General features: G+C 36.4%; 2 protein-coding genes across 4 annotated transcripts; both read right to left on the bottom strand.

Moving 5' to 3' along the window:
- Nucleotides 1-418: 418 nt before the first annotated feature.
- LOC116165401 lies at nucleotides 419-6,743 on the bottom strand. 3 transcript variants are annotated; one of them, XM_031479823.1, is made up of 5 exons: nucleotides 6,377-6,743; nucleotides 1,227-1,959; nucleotides 1,029-1,176; nucleotides 823-975; nucleotides 419-775 (listed from the first exon to the last, which is right to left on the bottom strand). In XM_031479823.1, exons 2-5 carry the CDS (start codon nucleotides 1,925-1,927, stop codon nucleotides 659-661), a joined length of 1,119 nt encoding a protein of 372 aa, XP_031335683.1. In that variant the 5' UTR covers nucleotides 1,928-1,959; nucleotides 6,377-6,743; the 3' UTR covers nucleotides 419-658. The 3 variants fall into 3 exon arrangements, with proteins under 3 accessions (XP_031335683.1, XP_031335684.1, XP_031335685.1); XM_031479824.1 differs by lacking the exon at nucleotides 6,377-6,743 and adding an exon at nucleotides 5,898-6,181; XM_031479825.1 differs by lacking the exon at nucleotides 6,377-6,743 and adding an exon at nucleotides 5,588-5,830.
- A 767-nt stretch (nucleotides 6,744-7,510) lies between these two features.
- Nucleotides 7,511-11,097, bottom strand: LOC116165396 (src kinase-associated phosphoprotein 2). Its single transcript, XM_031479816.1, has 6 exons — nucleotides 10,769-11,097; nucleotides 9,524-9,691; nucleotides 9,360-9,473; nucleotides 9,038-9,306; nucleotides 8,798-8,988; nucleotides 7,511-8,741 (listed from the first exon to the last, which is right to left on the bottom strand). Exons 1-6 carry the CDS (start codon nucleotides 10,863-10,865, stop codon nucleotides 8,273-8,275), a joined length of 1,308 nt encoding a protein of 435 aa, XP_031335676.1. The 5' UTR covers nucleotides 10,866-11,097; the 3' UTR covers nucleotides 7,511-8,272.
- Between the last annotated feature and the right edge of the window lie 1,006 nt (nucleotides 11,098-12,103).

Genomic DNA, 12,103 nt, shown 5'->3' with positions numbered 1-12,103 from the left:
CGCACTTAAAGTACCATATTTTGTTATAACGTTGAAAATTTACCTATGTGGAGTTTCAGTTGTACTTACGTAAGACTAAACTAACCATTTTTGCAGAAGAAGCAAGAAAGTGAAGTCTAAATGTTAACTTAAATCTGTTGAGTGTCACTTATGAGCTAGTTCACTTTTGAAAGTATTGCATTTACATTTCTGAATTACAACAGAACCTTATCTTTTAAAAATGCAACTAGCATCTAGTTTATCCAATTTTAACCAATTTGACACTTGGTGACTTAGACTATGTATGTACGTACTTGTCCTCCCGATTGTAGCAAGAGCATCTACTCCACTGCAGGCTGGCAAAATCGAGTGGACTTCTCTTAATTACAATTGTTTTTCCCAACAAATATATTTTCAATAAATATAATATACAATACCATAAAGGTGTAGTAAATTATCTATTTTTGTCGACTAAAGTTTTAGCAATGGCATTTATAAACAATTAAACATTGTAAATAAGTAAAACATAGTTATATCACATTCTAACATAGTCTTAAAGTTTATAATACTACAATGATATACTGGATCTTTCTAGGATACAAATTATATCTTCAATTGAACATCCTTGTAACGACAATGACAATGCACTTCTTGAGGTCAGTAGTTTGAAATGACAAATTTACAACACATCGTGGAAACGTAAGATGGCTCTCCCTGGAATTTCAGAATCGCATAATTTCTGAACGACGGATGTAGCTTCATCCGCAGAGAATTCTGTATATGGTGGAGGAGCAATCTGAAATAATACAATTAAAATCCGACCCCTGGAGCTATTTCGCATACTTCGCCATTCGCCACAAGATTTACTAACTGGCTTAAGTGCTCAATGGAACCCATTCCCACAGCCTGAATTTTTTGCTGTCGCTCAGCTGCTAACCGTGAAAATTTTGGAAGAAGCCGTTCTGCAACTTCCTCACTGATCAGTACAACACCATTCTATCAAATAATGGAATTATGACTTGAAAGGGCAAGATTTCTGGAATACTTACAATATTTAAACATTGTAACGACCTGTGGAGAGATCTAGAGGTTGTACCAAAATCAATAACAATATCAACTAAACCGTTGCAAGCATCTTTTGTTCGCTCAATTAGTTGCTTTTCATACAGGTCTTCGTTCCACTGGACAAGGTTTACACTAAAATTCGAATGTTACCCAAGTATAAGAAGCTTCATTAATTATCATACTCGTGCAGCTCTTTAGCTAACATAAAACCTTCATCTTTTAAGCTAGCTACCGTTATATGAACTCTATCTTTGTACGTGGGATTCTTGAAGTGATGTTCTGCAATTCTTATTGCCCACAGAGCTAACCCTCCAGTTCCCACAATCAGAATTTTACAGTCCTGGTCTTGAGATCGTTCAGACAGTAATTGGGAAACATATTCGTGCGCTGTTATAACTGTATTCTTTGCCAATAGCGCACCTGTAGGAAGCATGGCGGCCACACTTAGCGATAAGTTGTCTGGGATAGGCACCAGGTAACTGAGTTCGGGGACAACAACATACTCGGCATATCCATGCGGGACACCATCGTACGGGTACAATACAACTCTCTGACCGACTGCAAAATTACCGTTTTTCTGCACATCTGACCCTAGCTCATCGATAACTCCAGAAACTTCATATCCTGGGAACAATGAGCTGTCGCGTATACCATAATGCGCGGCGGGGGTTGTGTAAACACTTTCTTCCACTGATTGACTGGATGATACACTGGAAACGGAAGACGATCTCGTTCTAATACGATAACACGCTCCAGCACAAACAACACGGATGCGTGCCCCAAGGGGTGGAACGTTCGGTACCGGTACTTCGAAGTTAAAAACGCAATCTTTCATTGTAGGTCCAGGCGACTCGATCGACACTTGTCGGCATAACTTATTCATGGTTGCGATTTAAATCCACAAGTTCAAATTACCTGCAATTTGGTACGTATGAATATATAACTTGGCAATAAATAAATAAATCACTAATCCGCGAATTAAAACCAAAACACTAATAATCATTTCAGCAATTATCTATCTAAAGTAAATATACAACTTTGTTTATGAATACTACTACTTATCAAGACCATAAACCGCAGTTTCCGCTTCGAATTACATTATCAAATGCGGAAAAAATCTCGCGTGATGTAAGATAGACTTCCCAAATATGTGTGGTATTAGGTAGTCTTTGAGACATTTACCTTTGCCTTTCTGAATAAATTATGGCATGCAATAGAGGGATAGGTACATTGGAACTTTGTAACAGTTCATTTCACTTATCTGTAGTCTAGAGATGGTGAGTCCACTGTAATAAACCATATAATAACGCAGTAGCGAATATCACTTCCCTTCTCGCGATTAGTACCCTGGTCCATATTGAAGCAGTAGATTTTTTGATAAAATAGATAAGATCGCAGTATCTCATAGAGCATTCCTTGCAAAGAGATGACGAAAAATGCAATGAATTTCGTAGATAAGTGTGTTGAAGTACGTCACCTCGACAGAATCAGTAGTTGGTAACATCTCCATTTCCAAACTACTTACCCGGTAGTGCATTAAAAAGGAAAGGGTCCTTACTTTACGAATACATAGACTTCCTCCCGGAACATGTTTTACGTGCCAGGGAGAGATGCTCTCCGAGGCCTTCACAATCTAATCCTACATGCTTCATCTCTGGTAAATTTCGCATTGATCCTAAAGTAACGAACTTCGTTTCAACCCCCGCGATCTTACAAATATCCACAAAATCCCCGATGGTTAATAGACGCTCGGGCTTTCGACTTTCACTTACGCTTTTCAATTACCGCCTCCGCGATCAGAAAAGAAAGAACTTTACGATATTCCTGTGAATAGTGTACAATTGGACGGACGGATGGACATGATGAATATATGGGATCAATTTTAAACCGCAATTCTATTTTCATAAAATGCATTAAAAGTAAGTATGCAAAACGTTGTGAAACAGGAAGGTAACAGAATGACGTTGTTGTTATACAACCTAAACAAACAGTAAAGTGTTTATTGCTTTTGCTAAACGGAAAAGGCGATTCACAAGTTGTTATTTCAAGTCATTGCCAACTTTTAGTGTTATATACATTAAAACATTCGTTCTACCCGAATTGTGTTCTTCATATCATCAGGAAAAACTGTTTTTTGCACAACTAAGACAAAAAAAAATCATTCTGGTATTTGCTTCTATATATGACACGATGATAATTGCAGTTCTTTGCGACTCAAAGCTCTTCGATGTAAAATTCATTTTGAATGGGCAAAAGCAACCAGAGGGAGGAAATGTCAGTAAACTTAGCACCCCCACCATCTTGTAACAAATAACAAAATGCATATTTATTGCTGTATGGTGTTTTATTGCTCCGCTCACGTGGCAGAATTTTTTTAATGGAATTGGTGGTCTAGTTTAAGATTAAGCTGGAAGCCTCACAGATGGGAAAATGGTTTTAGACTCGAAATGTTTCACATTGAAGTGGTTCTTCGGCTGCTAGAAGAAAACTGCGACTAAGATCAGTATGTCCCAGCCGGAATGTGCAAACTTTTCTCATTGGTATACGTTCTGCAGCAATTTGGAAAAACTGTCCTATGTTGGGCTGGACCGTTTTTTGGCATAGTATTTATTTTCATCCACTGTGCCTGCCATTATTGTTCCCATACCTTGACGACTTTTCGTCGAGAGTTCTTTCACAGATCTACGTTATTAAGGTGAATTTCTTCTAGGCATTCTTCTACCTTTGTAACCTTCCTCTTCTGTTCCTATCTTTAAGCGTCATGGTTCGGGTGAGTATTATCTAATGTAGCTTTCAGGTAGTAGTTGAGAACCATTTACTTTCCACGTATAGCGAGAGGAAGAACATTATTTGTATATATAATATTCTAATTATGCAAAGCTGATGAAAAGTACAATGTTATACAGTCAAAAGTATAGGGTAACCAATCAATATTGACGACGAAGTATATATATATATATATTGTGATGGGTATGGATCCGTTTGGTAAAGATCACAATGCTTTTATATTTTAAGTAACCTTTCCTCGAACGAGATGAATCACAAACTTATTTTCCATGAAAGGGATTTAAAATGGATAATTTCTTTAAAATTTTTGACCATGGGTTTCAGTACGTCATATTTGTTGTGCACTTGAAAAAGGCATTTTCGCAATACAACAAGCACAAACGTAAATGACAATACAAGAAATAAGATCAAACTGTCAAACTTTTGAGAACGTTTTGTTTTTCTGAAGCCCTCTTCGCAAAAAATTAAACTGTATTTTTTTGAAAAATGTGCCAACCACCATGTGTGATACATCTCAGAATCTCAACATCCAAAATGTCCTCCATAAGAAAAAATAAAGTTGCCACGTATCTTGAAAATTAGTTGCCCTAATTTAACCAACTTTCTATGTCTGAAGATAATCAATCGAGATCCCTATAGTCGCAGTTGACACTCGCTGTCTATGACAATTTACAAATTCAACTATTTTGTAGGAACCATAAATAAGATTATCCCTTATAGTAACGGTATGGGGGCACTTTACTCTTGTGGGTAGCTGGCACCCCCATATGTATAGTTTTCATTTAGTTAATAAGATGTAAATTGGAGCACGTATATAATTCCACACTCACAATTTAGTATGTAATTAATACAGAGAGAGGGTTAACATTAAAAATTAATAAGTTGCACTACAAACTGTTAATACAATACACATCAGTTTATCATAATAATTAATTCCAAAAATTATATAGAAGTTCGCAATAAAGTCTTCAATCCTCTTATTTCGAGTCTAAATACATGCATTTTATCCATTTAGGGCGGTTCCAGTTTAATATTAAGCTAGCATCCGCAATTTCATAAGAAATTTCTGCCAAATGCGCGGAACATTAAATTCCACACTACAGCAATAAATAAAAACTTTATTATGTGCTATTACATTAGCATGGTGGGGGATAGAACTATGTACATAGCTCCTTGAACTATGAAATTTAATTACACGATTGTAAAGTAAGAGCTTTTAATTAGCTCGTAATGCATGTATATAAAATTCGTAGAGAGAGCGAGAGAGTTTGACAAGTAGACTGGATCAATTTTAAATTCCTGAGCTCGAACGTTTTATGCTTCCGATATCAAATTTTTATCGGAAAGTTCATTCCTCAGTAGTCAGTGTCGTAATCTCAATCAGTAAATAATCCTTGAATAAATAATGAAAAATGTTTAAATATCTACTCCTTAGCGCCATCTATGATAATGTAATCAAACATTTCACACTGTACAGTAAGCAATATCATTATGATAATATCATAAAAATGCATTTAGCGACTGTTGGCTTCGGGCGGACTCCTGTTTAAATATTTGAAGATTACCGCAAACCTACATACTTCAAAATATAGAAATGAAATTTGAATAAAACTGTAAGAATGTAGGTTCTCTGTGTTACCTACGGTGTTCCCTCCAAATTTAGTGGAGGTAAAAGGAATTTCCCTCCAAATTTAAGATTTAAACGAGTTATACCGCAAATCTGTTGTTATACGCAGAAGTGAAAAATGATACGTACCTCCTTTACGAATATAATATATTATGCCAGTCCCATTACTTGAAGTACATAGTTAATTGTATTTCTACCAAATTACACCCTTTATATCAGCGCGAAACTTCAGTTTAAAACAATTCGCACGAATTAAATAAAATAACGTTAGGATGTCGTTGAATCCAAACAAAGGAAGAAGTAAATTTATATAACTTTGTACCACTATGAACCTACGTGATATAATAAATGCGTGCACTCGTTCATTACACAATACTTTGCGTTAGGAACAAAGATGAAGCTACCTACCTATAATTGTTTACATAAAGATAATATTTACCTTGAATCATACGATATGTCCACACAAAGAACAAGTCTCCTTTAACATTGGGAGTAACTCGAGTAAACAATCACACAGGAGCACCTATTTTAAGTAGGTATTACCTGTTTACGAAGTTCAAATAAAAATAGGTAGTAATAATTTGAGTAAAATGAAGCGTCATGTGCAGACACTCATGCTATGCGTGATACTACAAAACAGAACGAAAACGTGTTTGATGTTGTGGTAGCTATTCCTATTTTAAATGTGGCGTGTATCTTTTAAATTTTAAATTAGGACGCATTCTTTATGCAAAAAAAATATAAAAAAACAACACAAGAGTTTTGTTTTATTCAATATTAACAAAAAACGACCAGCGATACCACCCGCCAATAATACAGCACAATTAAACATAAAAAACATGGTTATTACATTTACATGCATTTTTGGAAAATCATACGGATTAATACATGTAAAGCATCAGCCAGTACAATACGTACGTTTACCAATATTTTATATTTTATGGAAAAACATCCAAAGGAAACACACGATATAGTACGGAGCGATGGGAAATTAACGAAGTCTGAGGACTATTGAAAGTCGTCTGCGCGGGCAGTTACCTACTCTACCCCACATGCGTCAAAAATGAATATTGATTATGTCCATGTCATTTTCGAATTTTTCCTGTAAAACTTGGTTTTTGCACGCACTTTACCCAGAGGGCACTCACTCAAGCAATTCATGCACTCACTACAAGCACTCGTGTGACATTTGACATACCAAAGAAGAAATTACTTTAGTACCAGTCACTTTGGCTATTGTAAAAAATTGGTTGTTTCAATCTACAAGTAGTAAAATCCATATGTTAATCTGTACATCTGGCTTTAATAATCTTTATTGTGTAGAAAAAACGATTTAAACAATTCGCGTTATGATAGCGATAGAACTCAATATCTCACTGACATCTATCGTGATTCTAGGTCTCTATGCATATTGTTTCGATTTCTGCATACTAAGTAATAAGTATCCTTGAAAACCTTTTGGTGATATGTTTAGATGGCAGAAAGGGCCCTCATGTATTTTATCCTACCTACTGAATAATTTAAACAAATCATTCAGTTATGAACGTTGGTCTATTCATGCAGTTGTTATACAAGCGGTTTTAAAGCACACTCATCCCAATAAACATCGTTGTAGGTCATCCTGGAGGCCCTGAAAAAAACTAGAAACGAGTTTTCAAAGGTGCTTTTCAGGGTTAGTGGCCGTCTTTTCAGCGGCAAAGCTTTCTATGCTCTTCCCAGATTTTCTAAGACTACATGGCTCTGACGAGTGCATAGAAGGTTCTTTAGAGAGCATTTGAGGGGTCCTTGAAATGTTAGATTTATTTATCTACCGAAGCAATCGAAAACCTTACAGTCTCCCAGGCAACTACCATAGCTTTATAATGTCCTTCCAAAGTTTTTTAGTGTCCTCAACAAAGTTTTTAGACACTAATCAGGACTATGGTTAATGGTCCCCTTGCAAAATACGAAATACAAATTATCCAAGTGAATATACTACATAGAAATTACAAATAGATCCTGTAAATAGCATTGAACAAGGGAACAAAAAAAGTCGCAAAAAAATGACAGCCCTCACAATATAAGAATCTTTATATAAGTCATAAAAAACATATTCTTGACACAGAAAAGGACTACTGCACTATTGTATGCGCTCAAAGAGAGGCGTATGGATCCTGTAAACAAAATCAAACAAGGAAAATTACATCCCTCAAAATAAATGGATTTGTAATGTAAAAATGAATTGTCATTATTGAAACGGAGAAGGGCAATTTTGTTATGTGCGTTTGAAAGACAAGATCATACAAGCACAATATAACACAGGGTAACAAAAGTATTGACAAATATTATAGTAGTCACAATAGATGCAAAAGTGAGTCCATAAAAAAATTATAATTTTTCAAACGGGGAGGAACTATACTTCTATGTGCATGTAACAAAATCAAACAAGGGCACAAAAATATATAAAGTACAACAAAAGTTACAGTCCTCAAATAGACCAATTGTTATGTGAGATTACATTTATGTGCATTAGGTTGGACTGCCGATCCTCTAAAAAATATCAAATAAAGAAACAAAAATGTGTTAGTGACCAACTATGGTCATTACATTTTTACAGCTGTTCCACCCCAGTTTTAAGTCAACTTAGGAGTCTTTTAAATATAATTCTGATCTTGTCTTGAAGATTTCAAATGAGAGCACTGATCATGGCAGTTATCCATATATTATAATGTAGGTATGTAAGGGATATTTCTCCAGCAATGTGTACTTAGATAATTACATACATTTATAAATACTCAATCTCAATACTTAGCATATCACGGGTATATTACATCTTCATACTTCGCTTTTTTTTCTCTGCCGAAAGCTGAGGATAAGTTTAGGTTTTAAGGACGGCACAGGTTTACTTTGAACTTTCGAAGGTGGTGAAGGTACTTGAATTTCATTTTTATGATGTTGATTAATAGGCGCTTTGCTCTCCTGAAAGGCGGATAGACAATCGTATATATCATCTTCATCGTCATCTGCTTGAATTCTGTCGTTTGGATTTATTGGTGTGGGACGATGGGTTATCTCTGAGGGATCGTCATAATGAGTATCGCTGTCATCCTCTGAAAACGAATTTGACGATTCTCTCGACGGATTTATAAATCCAGGTGTAACAGAATCGTAGTTACTACTTAAGGAATCTTCGGACGATGCGGGCGGTAAATAAGGTTTAGGAATGTTCTTGTTGGGATTACGCGGAGGCAGCGGTAACGTGTCCCCCTTCACCTCTAAGCTCTCTGCTGAGTGGTGCTCGTCCCTGAAATGAAAACGTTGAAAGCACCGTGTAATGGATCAGCAGCAGCGCGTAAGTACTTCTCTTTTATCATGTAGTTTTTTAATGGTTCATAGTGATCGCCTTCTAATTCCGCTGAAATCCTAAAGAAATCTTCTTGTACTTTGTTGGCCGGTATCGGAGGAAGGCTTCTTTTTGTGACAATCATATCTATTTGTAGCTTGAGTGTTGATAGCCACTGTTGCATATCTTTCGGAGTGGAAGCTGTGAACTGTATGGGAGTTATTCATTAGTAACTGGTTTGATGGTACAATACGAACCTGGTGCAATTTGGAATCCGAAATGCACATTAAATCGAAGCTCTCATCTCGCCTTTTTATATCTTTTGATTGAGCGGATGAAGGTTTCACTTCATAACGCGATAAATCGAACGTTTGACATGGTTTCAAGGCGTTTTCGTTTGCATAAATTAAAAACCAAGCATGATAAATAGCGGCGAACACTTTTTTGTGCTGTTCGAAGAACAAAATTTTTTCCTTCTTATATAAATGGCCCATTTTACCCTCCCTGATTTCGCTTGCCGGCAGATCTGCAAATACGAAAAGGTAGACAAAGGAACTTACAGAAGAAAATGCCACTTACTGGAGTATGGGCAGATAATTTGATCCTCTCCGGCGATGGATAAACCCGAAGTTGGTTCATAAGTTGACACATCTGAATACACTTCCAATTCAGGATAATCAAGCCGCTGATTTACTAAAATAATCTGATTTTAGTATTGCATCAACTCGGTCATGCTTAATAACCTTTGTATGCCTGCATGTCCACGTACGACTCATTGGTGTCTAGACTCACCGTCATCGAGATCGTCTGAAGTTGTTTTTTTGATCTGTCGATTAGACTATTTGCCAAGTTTTTTCCATTCGGAGATATATATCCATCTCGAATTTCGTCGTGCAGGAATTTGCATATATCTGAAATATCGTACAGAGTTACAAACAACAAATTTCAATTTCTACGATCACCAGCTGCAAAATGATTCTCACTGTACGTTTAAGTGCGAGCCTATGTAATGTCGTGTTCTAGCTTAAACCACACTATCGACCTAGTATGCTCAAGAAAGCAATCAAGAATGATAAAACTCGATAAGATTCGATTATTCTCTCAAAAATTTGAAAAAAAGTCAAAATTTGAGGCAGGGGCAGTTGGGCACTTGGGGGCCACTCTGCTTAACAGACTGGGCACGTGCCCACCCAGGCCCCCCCCTGGCGGCGTCACTGTCTACAGGCTACATTCTATAAGAAAAATTTTTTTCCGGGTCGATCTGAGACAATTTTTTTTGAAGGCCTCAAAAAAAGGCAGTGTATTACCTTCCTTTTTAACCAAAACTCGACTGCACCAAAATTTCTCGGGAAAAGACTTTTTCTTATTAATTTTGATGCGTAGAATCCAAAACAATTCGTACTTTTTCGATCAGACTTCTCAATCAAAAGTTATAGACTAGAAACCAATTTCGAAAGAAAATTCAAAGGGCTGTAACTTTTGAACTAGTAACCCAATCTTGGAACTGTTTGAAATTATGGATTCTACACTCTGGGGAAATATAAGGATATTTTTGTATAATAAGAGGACTTTCGATGAAATGCTGGGCATTTTATAGGAAACTATACCTATGAGGAAAATGACATGTGATCGTGAGAGCCATTATAAGTTTATAAAGGAAACACACATAAACGGATTTTGATTTTCGAATTTTGCAAAAATGGTCCTAAACGGTGCGGGTGTGAGGAAGAAATTTCTGCTGGAACCCCTGTTTATCGTTTCTTCGATTAGTAAAAAGGTCTTCAAAATAAGAAAATTGCAAAAGAAAAAAATTCACTGAGCATGTGCAATTATCATTACATAAATTGGACTTTCCCGGCGGTTGTTATCAATCGTTTCGTGGCAACAGGAAAATGTCGTGGTGTTAATTTTTATGTTTAACATGCACAACTTGCAAATTTGTCTCATTACTTCGATTAATTAAGCGATAATTACTCTCAATTACGTACCATGTAAAAGTCTGTCCACTTCTGCGTAGAGTAAATTAATGTCACCGTTAGTCATTTTTGCACCTAAATGTGCTTTAACAGATTTATTCACGCTCATTCAAATCCAAGTCTGTAGTAAAAGACAAAAATACGTAGACTCCCGCTGGGAGAGGCGGTACTTCTCGAATAAAACGATTGATGTCACATCTTATGTAGTTTTCATTTAAAAAGCGCACTAACCGCACCCATTATTTAAGCTTATCAACTTTTAATGTCCAGTATACAAAAGTCATAATACGTGTGTGTCACGCTGCGTTTCACTGGCGCATAGTTAAAGGCACCAATGATCTCTGAGTTGGCGGAATGGTGACACATAATTAAAAGATTTGGACAATTTAACTACGAATTTTTAAATGCTGCTTTCGCGCGTTTAGTTGAATTAAATCCGCCCATTGACAGTTCCATTTTTTCAGGCACGTTCACTCCCGATTTTTCACGCTTCCTTCTTTCATTCCTCCCACGTTTATTAGGAAACTATTATGTAACTTTATGCTTTTACATCATAAGTAAAATCTGTTACCTACACCGACGACGCAGGGGGTTGCTGTGCCATATGTGTATAGGTATGCCAAGTTTCCTTTCAGAAGGGTAACGAAACATCTAATTTCTGAATGTACAATAATCTTGTGCTCGTTTTATATTTTTCCGGAATGTTAAACAAATTTTGTTCCCTTATGGTTTTCGGATGTAACTAATTTTTAAAATGGGACTTCGTTTATATTTTCGCTGTAATTGAGAATCTTTGCATTGATGTTGCGCTCATTTTGCGGCAATTTATGTGATAGGTGCAAATTTTGCTCTCTTATGGTTTTTTTAGAATGGTACTCAAACGGTTGTAGGAAATTTCACCCCTAAGAAAACTCGCCGATAAGACTCGCCCCCAGAAGATTCGCTCTTTAAATGCCCACCAGAGTATTCGTACATGGAGAAATCCCCTCCATCGGACTACTCTTTCGTCAGCAACTCGTTCAAAGGAAAATTTGGCACTTTCAGGGATCCCAAAGGATCGATCTTAAGAACCTTTACTTTGACACAACTATGCGTAGCCTGTGTGCAGTCTCATAGACCAAAAGCAATCTTTCCACCTGTACTTATGCCAGATTTAGCCTTAAGAATACTCGCCCTAGACAAATTCCATCCAAAGAGTAATCGGTATAATTACTCAAAGCGGCTGAATGCACCGTCAAATTTAATCAGGATTTAGGGTTATGTATACATATCGTCAATGACATCGTTTATAGTATCCATGGTAACGATTGTTGCAATAATCTACAATTCGTCTATAGAGTGCATTTT

Source organism: Photinus pyralis, unplaced genomic scaffold (genome assembly GCF_008802855.1).
Source record: "Photinus pyralis isolate 1611_PpyrPB1 unplaced genomic scaffold, Ppyr1.3 Ppyr1.4_LG3a, whole genome shotgun sequence".
Lineage (NCBI taxonomy): Eukaryota > Metazoa > Arthropoda > Insecta > Coleoptera > Lampyridae > Photinus > Photinus pyralis.
Note: the sequence above shows the minus strand (reverse complement) of the source record. Positions and strands in the feature narration are given on the sequence as shown.